A 23,421-nucleotide genomic window follows, 5' to 3' on the forward strand; every position below is an offset into this window, starting at 1 on the left:
GGGTCTTTTCCAGGGAGTCTCCTCTTCTCATGAGGTGGCCAGAGTACTGGAGCCTCAGCTTCAGGATCTGTCCTTCCAGTGAGCACTCAGGGCTGATTTCCTTAAGAATGGATACGTTTGATCTTCTTGCAGTCCATGGGACTCTCAAGAGTCTCCTCCAGCACCATAATTCAAAAGCATCAATTCTTCGGTGATCAGCCTTATTTATGTTGAATGGTTTCTTTAAATGTAAAGGTTCATCATTGTTCCACCCGATGTGTATGTCTTTAAGGGGCCAGAGCAAGGGCCAGAACAAACTAACAAGACCCAGCTTTACAGCTGTGAGACATAGCAGGTGCTGCTGAGTTGTATTGATTAAGCTGTGTCAGCATTTGGGTGTAGTATATAAGGAGCGGCACCTAGCTCTCCCATTACCCTGGGGGATGGGTTGGTGGTTGGGTCTGGTTTGTTGATGTATTTAGTGTAAATGGAGTTTTTGTTTTTCTTATTAAAACCTTCTTTAAGTACTTTTTGAGTCCTTTCTTTTTAATGCATGGTCTCCCCAGCAAGCTCTCTGCAGCGTTACCATACTGCAAATAGCCAACACTTTATGGTCCAGCTCTCACTTCCATACATCACTCCTGGGAAAACCATAGCTTTTACTATACGGACCTTTGTTGGCAAGGTGATGTCTCTGCTTTTAAAGATGCTGTCTAGGTTTGTCATTGCTTTTCTCCCAAGGACCAGGCGTCTTTTAATTTTGTGACTGCTGTCACCATCTGCAGTGATCAAGGAGCCCAAGAAAGTAAAATCTCTCACTGCCTCCATTTCTTCCATGGACAAAGACAAAGAAAAGTAGCAATAAACAACAAATAAAAACACCAGATATTATAAAACCAAACCGAACCATTTCCACATAAATCATAATAAGACCTCCCCCCCAGCAATAACAGCGACAACCCTCTCCCACAAAACCCCTAAGGCCTAAGCATGAACCCCGGAACGTTCCTTTCCAGCACTAACATTCCTTTCCGGGGTCACTTTACCCCATTGCACCAGCTCCGCGCGGGGGACAGGAAGGAGCGTCGGGTCACCGCCGGAAGTCTAGGCCTCAAAGCCCGCAACTGAGTTCGCCGAACCATAGACTCATAGTATGGTAGAGTTTTCCCCGCTCTCTTCCCAATAAGAGGATAATACTTCCCCGGCGCGGAGCCGGCGCAGCGGTGTAAAGTGACCCCGGGAAAGGAAACGTTGAGGCTGGAAAGGAACGTTCCGGGGGTTCATTCGGACTTATTCTAAAGCTCTTTCCGTCGCGGCGCCGTATCTCTACGCGCTCCGGACCCGCGCGTGCGCGGTGGCTGGGTGCCTCACCTGGGCGCCCGCGTGAGACGCACGCGCGGGGGCGGCTGGGCGTGGCTTCGGCCGTTGGGCGCGAGCGGGAGTGGGCGGGGCCTGGCTCTGAGGCGGGAGGAGGATGGACTGACTGAGGCGCTGAGGCGGCGGCCGGGCGGGTCATGGCCTCCTTGTTCCCGGCCAATGGGGCGGCGGGCGAGTGGGGAGGCGGCGGCGGCGGCGACCCCAGCTCGGCGGACGAGGGTGAGGGCGGCCGGGCGGCGGCGGCGGGGCTGAGGGAGTCCCCGGTCTCCGACTCCGGGAGCCGCTCGTCGTCGCCTCCGCCGATGGAGCAGTTCGAGCGGGCGGCGCAGCGGGTGCCGGCGCTGGCGGGGTCGGCCAGCCGGGAGCAGCTGCTCTACCTGTACGCCAGGTACAAGCAGGTGAGGCTCCGCTCGGGCCCGGCCTTCCTTCGCCCTCTTTCCCCACGCTCTGCCTCTCAGAGAACCGCCCAGGGACACCCGGGGGTCATCTAGTCCAACCCCGCCCTCCCGCCTTCCTCCAATCTTTGTGCCCAGTGTAGGACTCTCGAACCCACCACCCGGAGAGGAAGAGCCCCTCACGCTCTTTGCCCTTCTCGTGTGTTCAGAGGAGAGGTACGCTGCCCCAGAGTGTGGAGGTTCCGCTTCTTCTTATTTTTATTTACAGTGGTACCTCGGGTTACATACGCTTCAGGTAACACACTCCGCTAACCCAGAAATAGTGCTTCAGGTTAAGATCAGAAATCGTGCGGCAGCAGCGGGAGGCCCCATTATCTCAAGTGGTGCTTCAGGTTAAGAACAGTTTCAGGTTAAGAACGGACCTCCGGAACAAATTAAGTACTTAACCCAAAGTACCACTGTATGTATTTTGATTTTCATTTTTATACACTTCAATCATTCTATAATTGTTTTAACATTTCAAAACTTGACTTTCCTTCCCCCTCTTTCTGCGCTTCCTTAAATTCATTGTTAAAATATTTTCTGCATACCCAAATGAACTGAATTCCCCCATTTATTCATCTCACCTCCGTAATGTAGATGGCGGTTCCACTTTGGCTTCTGCCACCGGCGAAACGCCGTCATAGACGTCTTTGAAAATGCCTTATTCTCCTGTTAACGGTGCTTCTTCGAATGTGTTGCTTTATGTTCTGCGAATAATGTTTTATTCTGGATTGTTTGATGTTTTAATGAAGGGTGTAAACTGCTTAGAGACTTTGTTAATTTTTTGTTTAAAAACAGAATGTGGTATAGAAATGAAGATAGGTTCGTCGTCATCACCATCATCTCCGTGGGTTGGCCTGTTAGATAGGATGGCCTTGCGAAGCCAGTGTGGCCAAGCTGTCAGGCTGCAGACTTACTTGAGAGTTTCATAGGGCGGGTGTGTGGGTAGGTGGGTGTAGCATTGACCTTAGCCTGTGGTTTGTCATGGTTAGAACTATAAACTTATGACTAAGTATCTTAGCCTGTTCTTGCGCTACCCACCCCATTATTATTTTTCTCACTGCAGCCTATTTTGCATAGCACTTTCTGGAGAAAGGAAGGAAAGATTGCAAGCTTCTTGGTAGTAGGAACACAAGTACCCACCAATGAAGGTTGCAGGGGAAGAAGAGGGAGAAAGAGTTAAATAGGAAGAATGTGCATTCAGTTCAGATACGTGTTTTAAGGCTTATGGTGCAGTCCTCGCCCCCAGGTGTGCATGTGGTGTATCTTCCCACTTCCTGGCTGAATTGGCCTTCAGCTGATGTAAGTTACTTACCCCATTGTATCTACTGGCAGAAGAAAAGCCCTGCTGGTGGAAGTTACACTGGTGTAAAATGGCCCAAGAAGAGGGTGGTAGGATACAGAAAGTTATGCTGCATCCCATCTCCCTTCATTCACTGGTCTTGTCCGCAGAGTTTGGTGTAACTTACACCACCAAAAAATGCAATTGTAACTAAAATTCACCCTGTGGAAGGCAGAAAGTGGAGGTTTATGCTGCTCCTGCCCCAGCCACAAGCAGTTCAGTATAGCTTAGTTTATCCAGGGAAAATACCAGTATATCTGCCTGGTTAGGATTGCTCTGTTATTTTCAGCAGGGGATGAGGTAATCAATGAACTTACACACAGTATATTGCATCGAATGCAATATGCAGGACAATGCCTAATCACACCCATTCCATCAGAGCCAGTCCACAGACATCTCTCTAGGTATGGATTTAAATCCCCATTTAAATTATGTTGTCACAACCACTGTTCTTCTAAGCACAACCCACACAAGTGGGAAGAAAAAGAAGAAACGTAACAGATCATTCACGTAGTTGCTTGGACAAGGTGTCTGTAGAGAGTGCACAGACTTCCATTCAGGAAGAAAATACCGTATTTTTCGCTCTATAACACGCAGATTTTTTCTCCTAAAAAGGAAGGGGAAATGTCTGTGCGTGTTATGGAGCGAATGTGTGGTCCCTGGAGCCGAAAAATAAAGCAAAAATCAAACCGCGCTTCAGGGAGAAGGGAGCTCCGTGAGACAGGAAGTTGCTGCTTTCCTGCATTCTGCCTCAGGGTCTTACTGCCCACCCTGCTCTGTTTCGTTGCTGTGTTTGCTCAAACGGAACAAAGAGCAGGGAAAGCCCCTCCCCTCCAGGCAAGAAGAGAGGAAAGCAGAGCGTCCGAACAAAGAGCAGGGAAAGCCCCTCCCCTCCAGGCAAGTAGAGAGGAAAGCAGAGCGTCGCTCTATCCTGTCCCTGCTCCGGAGGGAACAATGTATGTGAAGGGAAGAGAGATTACAGGTTCGGCTTAAAATTCTGATTTGACTTCCTGCTTTTTGTTTTTGGGGACACACAGCATTCAAATATGCTTTCTTCCATTTAAAAGGATGAAATCCTTAAACAGTGGCTGGCTTGGGTGGGGGAAAACTTTTGCCTTCCTTTCCTCACGTTATAGCCCTCTCCTGCATTCTTAGCCTTCTGTGTTTTTCCTTCCCTCCCCACTTAAAATGTGGTTACAAAGCATGGATCCACATGGATCCTCAGGATCTTTGCATTGGGTCACCCCAAATTCACCATCAGAGCACACAGCACGTCCATGGCTACAGCCTGCCCCCCCAAAATCACACACCCATTGTTGCCTGGGGCTGCAATGGTGCAAAAACGTGGTTACAAAGCATGGATCCACATGGATCCTCAGGATCTTTGCATTGGGTCAGCCAAAATTCACCATCAGAGCACATAGCATGTCCATGGCTACAGCCTGCCCCCCCCCAAAAAAATCACGCACCCACTGTTGCCTGGGGCTGCAATGGTGCAAAAACGTGGTTACAAAGCATGGATCCACAGGGATTCTCAGGATTTTTGCATTGGGTCACCCCAAATTCACCATCAGATCACATGTCTGTGGCCACAGCATGAAGCACAAAAATGATACGTCCACTGTTTGATTCAGAATATTTTTTCCCTTGTTTTCCTCCTCTAAAAACGATGTGCGTGTTATGGTCAGGTGCGTGTTATAGAGCGAAAAATACGGTACTCTTCCTAAACAGGCCAGAACATCCAACGAGAGCAGCCTTCAGTGCGTCACTCCATAGTGCAGAGGGCCAGAAAACACAAGTGGTAATTCATGCCCCATGAATATAGCCCCATCCATTTCTTGCATGCATGCCAAAGTAACTTAAAAATGTCAATAACAAAAAAAAAAGTCGCTCCTGGGATTCAAACCCACAAGACACTTCTACTTACACACAGCCATAGCACCAGACAGGAATCATCCACACCTATGGGAAATCTGTCTCTCTCCTCTGTCCCCCATCACAGAGCAGAGGAGCTGCGAGACGAGCCGTTAACTTGGTGGAACATTTTACTTGCATAAGTTTCCAAGTTCAAATCCAAGATATAACCCCTTAACTTGCACATGAGACGATCAGAATGAGTGTTGCAAGGAGCCATGTTGTTGTTGTTTAGTTGTTTAGTCATGTCCGACTCTTCATGACCCCATGGACCAGAGCACGCCAGGCACTCCTGTCTTCCACTGCCTCCCGCAGTTTGGTCAGGCTCATGTTTGTAGCTTCGAGAACACTGTCCAACCATCTCATCCTCTGTCATCCCCTTCTCCTTGTGCCCTCCATCTTTCCCAACATCAGGGTCTTTTCCAGGGAGTCTTCTCTTCTCATGAGGTGGCCAAAGTATTGGAGCCTCAGCTTCACGATCTGTCCTTCCAGTGAGCACTCAGGGCTGATTTCCTTCAGAATGGATAGGTTTGATCTTCTTGCAGTCCATGGGACTCTCAAGAGTCTCCTCCAGCACCATAATTCAAAAGCATCAGTTCTTCGGCGATCAGCCTTCTTTATGGTCCAGCTCTCACATAGTTTGGCCCATATGCGGGCTAACCTAGCCTTCCCCAATCTGGTACCCTCCAGATGTTTTGGATCACAACTCCATCACCCCAACCATTGACCACGCTGCTGGGAGTTATAGTCCAAAACATCTGAAGGTACTGAGCTGGGGAAGGCTGGGCTAACCCAACCCTTTTGCTGATAACCTATATCCATTCTCCACTGCTATTTTGTCTGATAGGCTGAGTGAGCAGAGGAAGGGGCAGTGTGCCCTTGAGCCCATGAAGTTTTCTGCTTGTGTCCTCACAATACTATGGCTAGCTGATTGTATTGGGCAGAATATATTTGGGGAAGGGATTGCTATATATCGGTTCCCAGCAACAAATCATGTACAGTGGTACCTCAGGTTACTACTTAATTCGTTCTGGAGGTCCGTACTTAACCTGAAACTGTTCTTAACCTGAAGCGGGAAGAGGGATAGTGTCCCTCTTTTTGCAGGATTCTGATTGTTGGATTACCGAGATGACAGCTAACTTCCTGCTTAGTGTGATGAAGAGGAAAGCGGCACTAACTTCTTCCTTAACACCACAGCTGCAGTCGACATGCCGCACAATCGAACGAAATTCCAAGTAGCCTTATTGTACAAGGACAATCGAGTTAGGACAAATCTGAGGAGCTGAAGGACCCTTTAACGGTCCTCCTCCAGCCTCAGCAGTTTTTTTTTCTTGGTTTTTTTCCCCCCTTTCTTTCTTTCTCTAAGTAATCGCCCAGGACGATATCTACCTTTACCTCCCCACCCCCATTTTATGCTGTTATTTTAATGTATATCATGCTATGGCCACATGGCTAATGCAATATATAAATAAATATTAAATATTAAATATTTAACCTGAAGCACTACTTTAGCTAATGGGGCCTCCTGCTGCTGCCGCACTGCCAGAGCATGATTTCTGTTCTCACCCTGAAGCAAAGTTCTTAACTGGAGGTACTATTTCTGGGTTAGCGGAGTCTGTAACCTGAAGCGTATGTAACCTGAAGTGTATGTAACCCGAGGTACCACTGTAACGCTGTCAGCACCTTTCATTGATTAGTGTCTGGCATGGAGGAGATCCTAAGAAGCCACAAGTGCAGTGTTAGGTTACCCTAGCATGGCCGTTGGAACTTGGACAGTGACTGTTAACAAGGTAGCATGTAGGTTTCCATGTGGGACCAGCTCCAGGTCAGGAACACCTCCGCTTGCATAACTGTGATGGAGCTTGCAAGAGTACAGAAACCTGCATGGAGCAAGTAGGTTGTTAACCCAGAGGGACAGCTAGGCGCATCCTAGGCATTTCTGCTGGTCATGAGGAGAGTCTCCCTCTTAGCCTGCAATGAATAAGCTGTGGGATAAAACCTGTACCTGTGGAAGAGAGGCCTCTGGAGAACAAAGTGATGGACAGAGTAGCAAGTGATAGGCAGGAACTGGAGTGCACTGTTCTTGAACTGCTGAGTGCATAGTAAGTGTTTGTGAGGAGGTAAGACCATCTATCTGAGTATTCAGCCAGGGCTTTGCCTCAACTGTGCTTCCCCTTCTCCATGGTGAGAGTATCACGGGGAGATACTTCTGGCAGTTCCCTCACTGTGAGGTTACAGGGAACCAGGCAAAGGGCCTTCTCAGGAGTCGTGTTTGCCCTGTGGAACGCCCTGCTGCCAGATGTCAAGAAATAAACAACAATCTGAATTTTAGAAAACATCTGAAGGCATTCCTGTGTAGGGAAGTTTTTAATGTTTGATACTTTGCTGTGGTTTTATAATTTGTTGGAAGCTGCCCAGAGTGGCTGGAGCAGCCCAGTCAGATGGGTGGCATATAAATAAATCATCATCGTTATGATTATTACACTGCACTGACTGTGAGAATACACTGGTGTCCACAGCATTTGTGTGATTACAATCTATGCAGCAAAAAAGTGCTCTCTTTGAAGAAAGTATTGCATTTTATCTGGTACGAAAGTTAGCAGTTTTGCCTGAAAATACAGTATTTCTACAAAACAGTGTGGCTCTGAATGAAGAAATCTGTTCATATGCAGCAATGGACTGTGCTTTCCAGGCATAATAAACCCAAAGCCTGTTGGTAAATGGTGTGATACCCTATTTTAGATTTTTGCCTCTTTGCACAGTGTGGAGATGTGGGGAAGGGGGAAAAAACATTGAAAATAAATGTCCGAAGCCAGCCCAACTGTGATGGGAAGCAGTGAAGCCTGGAAATGAATGAAGTGCTCTCGAGCACATGTCAGCTTTGTTAGACTGTCTCTTACTATTTTATACATTGTTCCTTGTGGCTATAGGCAGAATTTTAAGTCCTTAGGTGTGATTCTTGGGTCATTCCACGCCAAATCACCTGGTGCCATGTGCTTTCACGACACAGATTTTCTTCAAAAATAAATAAATGTGTAGATACCTATGAGATAAGCGCAAAAGATTAAGATTTTTTTTTGGTCCAAAATTGGGCGCAGGAGAATTTTTTGAAAATTTCGATTTTCGTGCAATTTAGGCTAATGGAATTTCTGCGTCAGTGTAGAAAAAAACCTCCTGTTTCATTTATTTTTCAACCGATTGGGCTTATTTTGGTATCAGAATAAAGCTAATTGTGGTCTCTTTCAAAGTAAGGTATAAAAATGGTCTTAAGAGCCACAGAAAAGGGTTACTGACCATTCAAAGTGAATTTTTGTCATTTTATTCCTGGTTTGATAACCCATAGCATGCAAACCACAACTAACATATTTCATACTTTTCTTGTAGAATGGGCTAACTGTGTACTTGTTATGGTTTAAAAATAAGGAGGGTGTTTTTGAAGTTATAAAATAAATTGATTTTGAGGTAATTTTCAAATAATTTTTATTTATTTATTTTTGTACAGGTTTAAGGTCTCTTTAAGCCTGAAATAATTCACACATTCATGAGAATGGTTAAAATTGTACCGTCTTATGTTACAATGTCATCTGATATATTTTAAAAATTAATTTTTATTGATTATTTGATAAAATCAAAATACGTCTCAGAGCCCTTGTTCATTTTATTGTGTAAAACACTCCTGCAATGATATGACCCTCTTGTGTAAGTATGAAAAAAATTAAATTCCTCATTTCCTGCCTCTGAGGTTGCAGGTCTAAGCACACTTGTTAGGAAGTAAGCCCCATCAAACACAATGAGGCTTATTGCTGAGCAAATCTTAGGATAGCACTGCACATCTGAGGTCCACGGGACTTTTCTAGCCTTGGTAAGTGGCATGAATAACTTGCTAATGTGGTAGTCACTCCCTTCCCATTAAATTGTGTTGTCCTGCCTCAGATTTGTAGGATACGCTTAACATTTGTTTTTTGTCAGAATGATTGTGTCTATATTGTATGGAAGGTTGACAATGCTGGTTTGACGGGAGAAAAGCAAATAACTCAGTATTTAGCAAAGAATCAAACCTGGGCGAAAAGTAAAAAAATTATACTGTGCTCTTCAATATTTCCATTTTCAGGGCAGCTTATAAACTAGACACACAGGAAGAAGAATAAAAGAGTTAAATTAAAACAGACAACATTTCAGTAAATTGGAACAAATGCCTGTAGTGACTAAAAACCAGAGTCAGCTGATTAAACAGACTTGAATAGAGTTTTTTTACCTGATACCAGAAAGACATGAGTCAGGTGAGCCTTCCTGGGAACAGCATTCCATAAGACAAGTACCACAAATGAAAAAGCTGTTGATCGCTACCCATCAAGCCTCCAGAATTGGGGCAATCTTGAGGATGATCTCAGCATTTGAGCAGGTTCACGCAGGTTGGGCTGCAGATACTGTTTCAAGATATCAAGGGCTTTAAAACTTGCATTTTGAGTTTTGTTTGGAAATGGGCTGGTGAGAGGTTCTGAAAGGCTAATTCTGTTCAGTAGTCTGCAAGCAGTGTTTGACTGCCTCATTGACTTTATGGGATACAACAATCATTGTCTGGTGAAGTATGGGCATATATGCTCCATAAATGTAAAGTACATCAGCCTCAGTGCAGACACCTGAATTATATGCCATTACTAGCTGCCTATTACAGTATGATGGCAACTGCCCACTGGCCGCATTTCGGAAGAACTTTTCTCATATTTGGCACGGCAATGCAAACTGCTGTTGCGCTGTTAAAAAAACCTGTAATTCAAGTACATGGTGGTACTATAATAACAACAAATGGGCTTCTAGAGTTTGTATCCTGGGCTTATAGACTCTGTTTTGATTTGAGGAAATCTGCACAACCACATGCAACATGTGTATATGAGTGCATTCAATGAAATGAGCAAAATACCCCCAAGCAACCCCAAAAGGCGGGGACCCCAGCCCCAAACAGAGCATCTTCATTTTAGAAATACAAAAAAACAGGCAAAATGCACCTGCACCCCACCAAGGCAAAACACCCCCTGTCTTTCTCCTTGCCTCCTAACTTAGGCAGCAGCAGGGCCTGCTTTGCTTTGCTTTTGTTTTCAAAGAGAAGGTAGCGCTCCAGCTGCACCCTCTTTCCTCTGAAGACTACCTCTGGGCTCAGTGAGACTCTGCATTCTGGGGAAAGGGTGAATGACCGAATGCCTGCACTTCACTTTCAAGGCAGCTAAAGGTTAAAATAAACCCTGAAAAATGTTCTTAAAATTATAAAATTGAGGAGGGGCAGGGGGCTACAACAGGTGCAAGGAGGGTGTTTGTGGGCACCGCTTGGGGACTCCAGGAATCAGTGTTTGCATAATCAACTAATACAAGAAGAAGCCTTGATAGCTTTAGATTTCTATCGTTACTGATTTAAGGCAAGACTTTACTCTTCAACATTCTTTCTCTCAATTTAATCATATAATCTGCATAAAAGACTGATAAAATATTGCTTTAGCAGAGACTAGTACCTCCATTGAATAAAAGGTGCTGACTCAGGTCAGTCCACTGTCCCTAGTGCTGCATTTGTGTTTTTCCTGACGTCTGTTTCTTTTCTCTACAAACTGTGATTTAAGAGAGAACAGCCCCTATAAAAAGATGACAGTAACAGCTGAGCACTTTGTTAAGACACTGCTTACTTAAGCAGTTCAGGATAAATAGCACAAACACCTACTTAACTTTTCCACTTACTGGAGGTCATTTCAGAGTCTGACTGTGTGAACAGACCTGACAAGAGTTGCTCAGCTGATTTCTAAAATGTTTTTTCCTAAGAGTTAAGATAATGAAGATGTGGCTTGTTGGGGTTTTGCAATCCCTAGCTTACCTGTAAGAGTTCTAGACGGATGTGATGCTGGTAGACGTGGTTGCTTGAATGAACACTTTGTTGGCTGTTACCTAGCAAGGAATTCCTTTCCTGGAATGATAGGCGCTTGTTCTAATAGGTAATTTTTTTATTGTTGATAAATCTACTCTATAGGAAGGGCTGTGTGTGCTTTATTAAAAATATATTTTATTTTACTAACAGGTGACAGTTGATACGGAAGGGGGGGACATGTCTTCTTCACCTCCTTCTTCGCTACAATATATCCATTTATTTCCAATTGTCAATGTCAAAAGGGACTAAAATCTATAAAATTCATAGAAAATCAACGTGCCAATTTGCTCAATTTCTCTAGGACCCCATGACACCTCCCCTGTCCTTCATAATCCCTCAAGCAAGGTGTCAAGACCCTAATCCTGTCAAATCACTTTGCCAAGCCCTTCCTCCAGGCGATGCCAGGTGACAGACTATGCATACATGGACCATTGTCTTCTCAGGATGTGCTTATCTGCGCATATCTCCAGCTCTGCATATTCCCCCCTCCCTCCTCCATATGTTAATCCGGTGTAACCCAACCTCTTCCTAATGTATTCGTGATGTAATCTGTGTAACCCAACCTCTTCTTAATGTATTCATGATGTAACTGGGATGTATTTTGCACTGTATTCTGGGACATGGAGGGAAATTTCAAAAGTTCATATCACCCCTTTCTCGCTGTTCAATCTCGCCTTGAACCTGTTGCACAATAAACTTGGATCTTCTGCAGTTTGCTCCTGCCCGGCTGAGCTCATTTTCTTCCGCAGGGACCCGTGGACCTAGTCCGACGAGCTGGGTGGCAGAGTAGCCCCGCACCCAGATTTTTCCGTAACACAGTGCAAATTGGCATGGCCACTAAAGTTTCAAAGGTTGAGAGATGGTCTAGAAGAGGCCACAGTTCTCAGGATGTCTGTGGCCTCTTCTCACACCATACTTCCCTCAACCCAGGACGCTGGTAATTTGCAGAGCATTCTCACACTGGTGTAAAACCTAGCCTTTATTTTTATTTTTTGTTTTAAAGTCTACTAGTGATGGGGAGGGGCCAGGAACTTTCCCCCTAAACCACTAACCACTGAAAATGTTAGTGAGCTGCTTTTGAGATAACATGCATTGTTTACCTAGTTTCAAGCGTATTTACATCAGAACTAGAAATTTTATTAAAAAGAAAGAAAAGAGCAGAACTGTGGCTATTACCACGTTTTGTGCTTTTTTGTGTGCTTTGCAGAATTGTATGTTCCAGCCCCGAGTATTTCTCCATCTTCACCACTTCTTGCAGAATATCACCAGGCCTGGGTTATATAAATGTGCCTCTCACTCTGCAGAACCTTGAACTTACAAATTTATTTCTGTTGTGTTTCTGCATTTGGCGAACCTGGGAAAACAATTTATATGTTCTTAGAAAAAATTAAAAGCTAAAGTCACATTATTTTGTTAGCAAGTCCATAAAGACAAACAAAAATACATAATCATTTCTTTAGCACTTATGCCAGCACTGTTCCCCCCTCTATCTTTAGGTCAAATGTGGTAGCTGCAACACTCCCAAACCTGGGTTTTTCGACTTTGAAGGAAAGCAGAAATGGTAAGTGGAAATACCTCATGATTTCTATGTACTTTTCCCCAGCCCAGTCCTTTAGATAATTTTCTTTAGAGGATGTTACCATTTTTGTGTTAATTACTGAATGACTCTTGGGAATGCATTTTTATTTTTTGCTCCCCTCATCATTTTCCAAATTAAAAAATGTGTACGGTAACAAACTCAAGGATTGTGCCGCTCACATTCTCAAAAGGCTCAGGATTTCCCTGAGTTATGCCCTGCAGGTCACTACCCCATGGAGCCTTATAAAAATCTGCACTACCTGGAGCCTTGAAAAACAGCTTTTGGGGGATTTTAAAGAGCCCTGTCTGAACTGTGATTAATGCCCAGGACTTAAATGAAATAGATTAAATTTAGAGGGGCACTAACAGTGCATGTGCAGAAGCCTGTTTTGCATTCTTTCTGAGCTGGAGAAGTACTTCTTGGGGAAATTGTACTCTTTTTATCATACATCTGAACACTTACAGACAGGATAAATTAATATTCCAAAGTGATAATTAGTGAGCTTATATTCTCTCTGTGGATGGAAAAACATTTTCTGAGTACTTCACTGTGGAGCTAAACAATTTTGTTATAAATTTGCTTTAAATTTATATTAATGTGACCAATATTTGACCAGTCAGTGGATGAAACTATTCTTGCATGTCAGTGTCAAATGACTAGCATCTGAATCGGGTACCGGCTGCATAGGTGACTACTTCACCACCATTGTGAGAGAGAAGAAAAGCTCACTATGGATCTTTTTAAAAAAGTCTCAAATAATGATTTCAGCAGCTCTCCTCTGTGGAACCACCAAACCTCTTCCTATGAATCCCTGCGTTCAGAGAGTGACTTAGAAGGTTGCCCCAATCTAATTAGAGCAGTGATGGATACTATAATGGATTAATTATGGATGTGAAATTAAGTATATAAGCCTGACCAGGGTATTGAATTGAAGGTGGGAAATCCAGAGATAAACACATTAACCTCTACTGAGTAGTGGATCTTCTTTCCTTACGTCTATTTCCCAGGGAAGCTTGGAAAGCATTGGGTGATACAAGTCCAGAGCAGGCTATTCAAGAGTATGTCGCTACTGTGAAGAAACTGGACCCCACTTGGAATCCACAGGTAGGTATATATAATCATCTTTCAAAAATTCATTGTGTAGCTGAATAGGCCATATAAGGCAATGTCCTGCCCTCAGGTCTGTGAAGTTTGTACATTTTAATCAGGATGCAAGCAAATATGGGCTTTGCAGCTGGGGCAACTGATCACTTTCAAAGTAAATGGGTTCCTTGTGGGCAATTTCTGTCTCTCATGTCTAATCCACAGTGAAGTTTTTTTGCACCACTGGCCTGCATTACTTGCCAAGCCTAGTAGCCACGTACTGTGGCTTATCAGTAACATAATGTACTGTATTTTTCGGAAGGGGCTCTGTAAGGGCTCCTTTCCGTCCCACATCCTGCTTCGCTGGGAAGCCAGCAGACCAAGAGGCGCTACACAGCTCTTGCTCTTGCTGCGCTGGCTTCAGTGATAGCTGCGCAGCCTGCATTCGCTCTATAGGACACACACACATTTCCCCTTACTTTTTAGGAGGAAAAAAGTGTGTCTTATGGAGCGAAAAATATGGTACTTCTTGTTTTTGCTGCCTGACTGGGACTGAACAAAAAAAGTTGCCTGCAGCTTGGAGGTTGCTGTTCACTACTGACTGCTTCTTGGTGGATCACAGCATGTGTAGCCTTGGAAGCTAAGTAGCTAGGAAGTATAATGCTAACTAACTTGGTGGAGTTACTGGTTACCTCAGACTTGTTTAGCAATAAGTGCAAATGGTTTTCTTTCTCCAGTTTCCCAGATGTTGAGGTCAATCCTATACAATCAAACCTTGGTTGTCGAACACAATCTGTTCCAGAAGTCCATTCGACTTCCAAAATGTTTGACAGCCAAGGCACTGCTTAAGTGGAAGCCACTTCAAACGTTTAGCTTCCAAAAAATGTTCAAAAACCGGAGAATTTACTTCTGAGTGTTCGGCGTTGGGGAGCTGAAACGTTCCAAAACGGAGGCATTTGACTGTACACAAGAAGCTGGTGCAAAGCAAGCTCAGCAGAAGTTAAGCCAATGTCAAGTCCACCAGATCCAAACTTAGTTCAGGCATCGGGCTAGCACTGGCTGAATTGGCCTAAGGCTGACAAAGTGTGGGGGAGCCTTTAAAGTAGTGTTTGAGTTCTAACTAACCAACTGAGCTGTCAACCCCCCCCCCCTTTTTTTTTTTGCTGGCTTCACTTGTGCTGGGTTGCCAGGTCATGTGACTGAGCTGAACGGGCTTAGGATCTGTCTAAATTCCCCCACCCTGGTTCTCCCCCACCCCTTTTTCAGGGGCAGCTTAAGTTTTGCCAACCTTGGCTCCATTGGCTGGTTGAGGACTTGAGCCAACGTAGGCCTAGCTGAGCTTGGAACCTACCGACTCTTGCTACAAAATTGCTTCTTAAATATACTTTTGTGAATTTGAGAGCAACTGGTTTTACGTGCTGTGTGTGATCCTGTGTTACTAACCTTGGAAGTCGAACGGAATCTTTTCCGGAAGTCCGTTCGACTTCCAAATACATTCGGAAACCAAAGTGCGGCTTCTGATTGGCTGCAGAAAGTTCCTGCAGCCAATCAGAAGCCCCGTCGGACGTTTGGCTTCCAAAAATAGTTTGCAAACCGGAACAGTCACTTCAGGGTTTGCGGCATTCGGAAGTACTTTGCTTCAAATAATTTGTGCACTTCAAGCATTAAAACTGAATACTGTATTCAGAAACCCACAGAGAGATTTTTCTGAGCATTTTAATACTTTTAATACTTTTAATACTTGAGACTTCCCTGATGATTCCTGATCCCCCTCAAAGTCTTCCTCTGAGGTAGTGGGCATCACAGGGCCTGCCCAAGGTGAGCTGTGCCTCAGTTCCCTTTGGTAAGTCAGTCAATCAATTTATTACAACAATGGAACATAAGTAAAATAAAAGGTGTCACTGATAGTGGCTAAATTTCTATCAGTAACTGAGAAAAGGAGAACAACTCACCATTTGAAACAGGAAGGACCATCTTCAGGGGCTAACTCAGGCTTACTGTAGCTCTATATAATTTTTTGTTTTGTTACTTTTGAATCTGTTTTGCTCTGAGATTCTGCTGTGCTCTGTGTGTTTGTTTTACCTTTGGACTATTGATTATAATTAATTAGAATCATAGAATCATAGAGTTGGAAGAGACCACAAGGGCCTTCGAGTCCAACCCCCTGCCAAGCAGGAAACACCATCAGAGCACTCCTGACATATGGTTGTCAAGCCTCTGCTTAAAGACCTCCAAAGAAGGAGACTCCACCACACTCCTTGGCAGCAAATTAAGCTAATTGATTTAATTCTTCTTGTAGTTTGAGCTGTGGTGCTTGTATTTTAGCATAAAACATTTTGCATAGCACCAGATTTGAAGCAGAAGAGCTTGACTAAGCAATAATATGAACTAATTGTAAACTTAATTTGCAGCCCTCAGAAGTTCAGAAGTATTAAATAGCCTAAGGCTTGAGCAGAGCCCTGCTGTTGGCGTAGCCAGTTATTTTCTTCTAACAATTACTGTAACTACAAATTATTTTATTTGAAAACTGTATGTTATATCCTGAAGGTATATTGTGCTACTGTGCTGTCAAAATTACTGGAGTTACTGGAAAGTTGGTAAACCAGACCTACTCTGTTCAGTGATTTCTTGTTCGGAAATCATTGCCCTTTAAAATTGCATTGTAGTTAGCTAACATTTAGGCCACAAGAGGGAGCTCTGATTCTAATAGTGAATGAAAGTTCATTTGTCATAGTGTTGTGATTCTTTCATAGCAATTGTTTACTTCAGATTTTAATTTAGAATTTTGTGGGGACGTAGTGTAAGTGGGTTACCTGTTACCTCTTCCTTTTATGTTTAGAACTTCTACTGATTCAGGAGTTAAAGATGTATTTGGCCAAACAAAAGGTGGAATGGAAAATGCTTATTGCTTTATCTTGTTCATCTTTCTGTTAAGAACCTAAGTGCCTTGCTTGATCTAGTCCAGCAATCTCATTTCCAAAGCAGCTCACCAGACTCTGGGAACTCATAAGCAGTGCATGAAAGTGGTTGCCTTCTTTTCCCTTCTTGTCTCTGTTGATGGTTTGGTTTTATATTATTTATTGCATTTGTATATCACCCATACAACTGATTTCTTTGGGTGGTTTTACCTTCATAGTTTCTTGTGATTACACCTATTTACCGAGTTTGAACCTTTTAGAGAGATAATATGTATTTAGATAATTTCTGCTCTGCCCTTGATCTATCAATAGTTTTCTGATTTATTGAGAAATTAGAAAATAGTGTGTGTAATATTAGGGAAGCAGGATGTGACCTTGCGTTTTCAGCTGGTGGTGTTGAGGGGGAACATGGAGAATAGCCAGTGTGCTGTTAGAAACTTGACAGGCTTGAAAGTAAATAAAGCAGTGGTAAAAGCTCACCTGCTTAGGGCACAACATAGACTTAGCCTATAAATCCTGTGTTGAGGTGTTTTTTCCCCATTTTCATTTCTGTATAACAGCCTCTAGAGGGCAGTGTATCATCAAGTAGCCAACCAGCCACTGCAGACAACTAAAATAAAATGTCTGCTACAGTTGAAATGTTTGAAGTTTCACGGACAAATAATTTCATAATTCACTAGAACTTCAGCCGTGATACTGAATAAATAATGCTGAAGAAAAGCAGTTTCTTTCTGTGCTGATAACACTTGTAGATAGTGCTGCATTTATAGCAATGTTGCAGCAAGAAATGTTTAGGTAGCAAATAGAATGGATTGTGTTGATTTAGTTAGTGGCTCACAGTGCTTCCCAACCAAATCCACAGATCGAAGGTATCTTAATCATTTTAGGTTGCCACTTCTCTGCCGCTTTAGAAAGCCTTAAATGCAAGAACAGTTTCACCAGCTCTGTTGCCATCATGTAAAGAACTGACATTTTTCCTGCATAGGGAAAGCATTTTTACTTGGCCCTATCCTTAACAAAATAAATTTTAAAAATGCATAATCTATATCTATAACCACACTGTGATTTAAACAAAATGGAAACTGTGTGTTGTGTTCTGGATCTTGGGTTCCCCAAAATACAAACTTTTGGGTTCTATTCAATGCTAGTGCTACTCACAGTAGGCCTATTGAGCATGGCTAACTTGGGTCCATTACTTTCAGTAGGTCTACTGTCAGTAAAACCTAGTTGGATATACAGTAATAACCCTGTGGGTGGGACTCATCTAACCAGCCCTGTCAGTAGAAGCCCTGTGCAATGACTTCTACTGCACAACCGGGCTTTCCCCCCTCTCTTCCCCCTCTGCACTCCCCAAAATTGGCTCTGGGGCATTGGGAGAACCTTCAGAACAATGTGTGCAAGAGAGGAGATATCATTCCTCCTGGCAAGCAGGCCTAATGATTGGAAGAGCGAGGCGTTCAATTCCACTCTGTCTTTAAAATTATTTTAAAGTTACAGGTTTCTGTTGCAAGCCCATCTCTGACTTTTCATTGTAAAATGAGAGCATTCAAGATAAAAACAATTTCTCAGTGATGAAAGTTAACGTAAGATAGCAAACACTTTGTTGCTGGAAGAGAGGAGGTAAATACAGTGTTTTAACAAAGCTGTAGCTTGCAAGCAAACCAGACTCCACATGTCTCTCTAGTTTGGTCACGCAAACAGATGCCATGTTGTTAATCTGTCCAGCAAGCCATCATCTGCAGTGAGGAGGAGAAATAGAGGTTTGGTCAGGATTACCAGAGGTTGGGAGGAGAACAAAGGAAAATATGTTGGGTCATGGCCTAATTTAATCTATGGCTTCTTTTATATCCTGCCTTGTATCTTTATTTTGCTAACACAAGAATGACTCCATTAATGATACATCATTTGCAAAGAAAGCCAGCTCTTCCACATGCTACTATTGTCAGTACTCCCATTGCGTGCATGTTTTGTATATAAAAAGTTGCTCGTGTTATTTAAAGCAAGACAATATTTGTGTAAAATAGTATCTACATTATGTAGAGGGTCTTGTTAATTTTGGTGTCTGGCTCAGATACGTTTTTAAAAATTTAATTTGATAAGCTTCATGTATGTTTCAATTTTCTGTTGTTTTCTGATATAAGTGGTCATAAGGTGAGGCTTCTACTTAAAACTTGCTGTGTTTAATATTGTTTCAAAACCCACCCATAATGTTTCTGCACTGTACGATCTTAATAAACGCTTCCTAGTTGTTTTTATTCCTTTTAAAGCTTTCCAATATGAAATATGTATAAATATGCATAACAATAAAATGCCAGAAACTTAAAAACTTCCTAGTGGAATGTCTCCCCAAATCACCTGTTTGTTATCTTGCAAAATATATGGAAGGTTTGCTTCTGTACAAGCAACGACAGTTTTGCACATGTTCAGCATGTGTGCAGCTGTGCATGTGTGCATTGCCACAACTTAGAAGTGGCAGAAAAGGGAGTGGGGATGGAGCAGGCTTATGCGTGCTCTGTCAACACATGCGGGGGTCAGGAACGCAACTCATGCACAAAACTGCCGTTGCCTTCATTTATTGTATTAATTGCTGTTAAGTGAGCATGAGAAAGACCCTTCAGAAACAGCATATATTCTCATATAGTAACTGGCAAAATGTCCTAAATATGATTCTCTAAATAATACTGTAGTTAAAAATACAGTTCAGCCTTTGCTTACTTCTGGATTGTGAGATACGTCTGACAATTGTTCAAATTTCAGGACACACCCAGTAGGTGCATTTTCCCACTGTTTCGTGAGCTGATCCATTTCATTGGACTATATGGCGAGCATGTGTCATTATGTGCTACGCAACTGACAGCACTTGCCTGTGTTCTGACTAGGCCGGATGGCACAGCAGCCGTGGTACTTAGGAAAATTCTGTTAGAGTCTCTTGCTCATAATACTGGAGAGGAAGGTGTTCAAGAGGCTTGTGACTATATCTCACAACCAGCATCTCCTTCTGGTCCTCTGTGGAGTCATTGCCTGCTGCTGAATCTCCTCCTCCTGAGTAGCGCTGGAGCTGTCTGGCAGCCAAACGGGTGCTCCTCCAGGGACTGTGGGCTTCTGGTTGCATTATGCTGCTGCCTTTGCTCATGAGGCATGGGTGATGGGGTGGGGAGGAGTGGGAGGAATTATTGTGCGCCAGGTGAGGCATCCCCGAGATAGGGCTCTTCAGCCTACCTTTGAATTACTGTGGATTCCTCTATATCAGTGTTTCTCAAACTTGGTCTCCAGGTATTGTTGGACTACAACCCCCATCATCCCTAGCTAGCAGGACCATTAGTCAGGGATGATGGGAGTTGTAGTCCGACAAGAAATGGAGACCCAACTTTGAGAAACACTGCTCAGTGTCTTCAGTTGGCTTGGCGTTCCCTGCAGGCCCCCCCCCCCCAAAGACTCTTCCTCTGACAAGATCTCTCCATGATCTGGGTTGGATATGATCCTTTCATGCGAATGATCTGTCATTGAATTAAGGTTGAGTGGAATTTTAAATTTTAAACGTTACCGGAATGGTTTCTGTTTTGGCCCTGTATCAATAAGCATGTAGCAACTATTCTTTTTACCTGGTGTTCTATGCTGGAGTCATCAGTTGCCTTACAGATCTCATTCTGTCAAGCAAAATTGTCAGATGCACTGTGTGTCACAACATTAGCAGGGCTATTTCTTTCCTTCCCACCACTCGAATAGGTTAACTAATTTGACAAATGACTGACATTTCCCCCTCTACTGCAGTCAGAATTTGCACTGAAGTACCCATAAACACCAGTAGCACTGCTCAACTGTTTCCTAGTTTCTTCTGAGGGCCATCTCAAACCATAGGTTCCATATAGCAAGAAAAGAATGAAATGTCTTTTTGCAATTAATGTAAGTAAAACTGCACATGGAGGTTGCTCTCTTTAATTTTTTTTTTTTAAAAAAATTGGCCGGGGTTTATAGGCTATTTGTTAGTTCTTTGATTTTATGTCTCTTTAAATTTATGGACTCTTAACTTTTATTTATGACAGGGCAGTCATCTTCATTCTAGCAGTTGATTGAAATAAATTACTGCCAGACCAGCTACTGGAGTTTAAACTGACATGATGTAATAATAAAACTTAAAATAATAATAATTAATAATTAATAAACAGATTTGCACAGGATAGGACCTTTCCTGGAAGTTCTTTCTTTCTGCTAGATACCGGCTTGCTTGGTTTTTATCTTAAATTTCTCTTACATTTAGAGAGCAGCCCTGGGCAGAACAGCTAAGCAGCTGTTGGATGCCTTGGTCCTCCCTCTGTGGGTGGTGCCTTTCCATGGTTGGTGAGCCTGAAAACAAGGCACTGGAGGGAGGGGGTGATCCTGGATGTACCAGGTATCACCCTCCCCCTTTCCCCTGAGGTTGTCTGGGGTGGTTTAGTAGAATGATGTGCAGCTGGCCTAGTGTTTGCTGGGTTTTGAGGATAGTTCAAGCAGAGTAGGTTTTTTTTTTTTTGCAATATACAGTGGTGCCTCGCAAGACAAAATTTATCCGTTCCGCGAGTCTCTTCGTCTTGCGTTTTTTTCGTCTTGCGAAGCACGGCTATTAGTGGCTTAGCGGCTCTTAACGGCTTAGCGGCTTTAAGAAAAAGGAAACAAACTCGCAAGAACTCGCAAGACGTTTCGTCTTGCGAAGCAAGCCAATAGGGAAATTCGTCTTGCGGAACGACTCAAAAAACGGAAAACTCTTTCGTCTTGTGCGTTTTTCGTCTTGCGAGGCATTCGTCTTGCGAGGTACCACTGTACAATAAGCAGCATGCTTTTTTAAAAAAAAGTCTTCTATATAAGAACCTGAAGTACTATAGCTTGCACCCAGACTTTAGATTCTAAGGATTTTAGTTTATTGCCCCCAAATGCTGGCCGTGTTGAACATGGTGTTTGCAGCATAGTGAATAGCTCTCTAAGACTGCTGATACCTGGGTTCAAATTTCCACTCAGCGGTAGAGCTCACTGGGGAACCTTGGGTCTGCAGGGTTGCTGTGAGGATAAAGTATGTGTGCATGTGCACAAACCGTAGAGAAAGGGAAGTATAACAATGAAATAACATAATTGCAGAAATGTAAGTTCCAAATATACCTTGTTGGGGAAAATATATTTTACTGGGGCTTAGGACACAAGGAATGAAAGCAAACTTTCAAAAACTCTTTCAGGAAGTCATTCGTATTTTAATAATATTTGAGAGGCAGGTGTGAGAGTACCCACACATCCGATTTGCTTTATCAAATTTTAAAATGGAAACTATTGTGAGAATTTTAACTGTAATAAATTGGAGCTGTAGCTCACTGAATGGCTTAAATAGTTGAAAGGACAGTTTGCTGAAAATGTACGGTTCTTCATTGGTCTTTTGAAATCATTCCAAGTATTAATTCTTGCCCAGTCACTTGGTGTGGCTGTTCACCGGAGCCAAGGAGTGCTGCTGAGAACAGAATATTAAAATGGGATGTTTTTGATAGAGGCTAATAGAGGTCTGTGACCAAGGTACAATATCCTTTTGTAAGAGGTGGATTCACAGAAGGAGTCTAAAATGGAAGCCTCTCTTTGAGCATGCTTATTTTTATCATGCTTACATGTAAACTGATGTCTTATTCTATAAAAAGTGTCATGTACTCTAAGATGTACCCACATTTTAATAAAGGAGGATGCTTTTATGGGGAAATCGACACTGTTTTAGGCATTCAGGATGTGGTAGTGTGAAGTGCAGCAGTGTTACCTACAGATACAGCCCTTTGGAATGACACTCATTTCATGCCTCATTAACTATCCTGTCAAAGAAACACTCTGTATTGTTGTGTCCATGTTCTCCTAATAAAGACAGGTGTGTATCCCCTTATTTTAGAGACTGCAATCTTGGGCCACCTGATTTCCAAGGAGGTGCGCTCGCTCTCTCTCTCTCTCTCTCTCTCTCTCAGCATTGGTTTTAACTAGCAAAGTAGAGGTAGAAGCAATTACAGCACACACAATTAACCAACTTCAGATCTCCACCCTGCCATGTAATTGTGACTGTCAAACACAATTAGTGTCTGATCAAATTTGGTTCCTAAAGGAGAGCCGGGTCATGACACTGGGATAGAAAGGAGGGGGAAAGGGTACCTGAAACTTTAGGAAGGTTTTCATCCTCCTCTTCCTGTTCAGTAAAATTATGCAAAGAATCTAAGTTCTACTGTTTAATATCAACAAGAAACTAGCTCTTCCCTATTTAACTGACAGACATGGTTTTCTTAGTTTCTATTATTTGCAGTAAAATAATGACCACTAATGAATGAATGCTAACAGTCTTCTGATATTGCCACAGTATAATTTTTTTATCGCTGTTACTACATTTCTTCTCCATTTATCAGTTCATCAATCAACTGGACTGGGTGGACAGGTTTAAATCACCCAGCACTGGGAATGATAACCACCGATCCCTGCTCAATCAACTGATGAGTAGGGGTTGGGTGATTTGCATCCCCACTGTGGTGGATAAAGAAGCCACCCATTAAAAGAGCTGCAGTTGAGACATTCGGTTCATGTTTTATTTTTATTTTCTGCCAGTGCTGCACATGTCATTGCCAGCAAAGTCTTGGAGACCGGAAAAATGCTTGGGGTTCAGTGGTTCACAACCCCTAACGTTGTTCTGTTCTGTTTCATTTTACCCTAATGTCCACATCTAATGGGTATTATTTGTATGAATACAAGATGTTTTTATTCAGTCTGCTTGAAACAAACTATTTTGCTTCATCCTGGAATCACGTTTTAGTAGGAATACTATAGAAGAGCAGTTAATCAAGAAGGAAGGTAAAGACTTGTTCTCAGAAGACCTTGCATATCTTCTTACTTGTGTTCATTGT

The 23,421-nt window shown here is 43.0% G+C and overlaps 1 protein-coding gene across 1 annotated transcript in view; it reads left to right on the plus strand.

Moving 5' to 3' along the window:
- The first annotated feature begins 1,478 nt into the window (after window positions 1–1,478).
- ACBD6 (acyl-CoA binding domain containing 6) overlaps window positions 1,479–23,421 on the plus strand; it is a 95,388-nt gene continuing 73,445 nt past the window's right edge. Inside the window, exons 1-3 of the mRNA XM_081194516.1 lie at window positions 1,479–1,754; window positions 12,454–12,518; window positions 13,544–13,640. Of these exons, the coding sequence (XP_081050642.1) occupies window positions 1,494–1,754; window positions 12,454–12,518; window positions 13,544–13,640 (423 nt within the window). The 5' untranslated portion in view covers window positions 1,479–1,493. The remainder of the gene's footprint in view (window positions 1,755–12,453; window positions 12,519–13,543; window positions 13,641–23,421) is intronic.

Source organism: Podarcis bocagei (assembly GCF_964188305.1).
Source record: "Podarcis bocagei genome assembly, chromosome: 5".
NCBI lineage: Eukaryota > Metazoa > Chordata > Lepidosauria > Squamata > Lacertidae > Podarcis > Podarcis bocagei.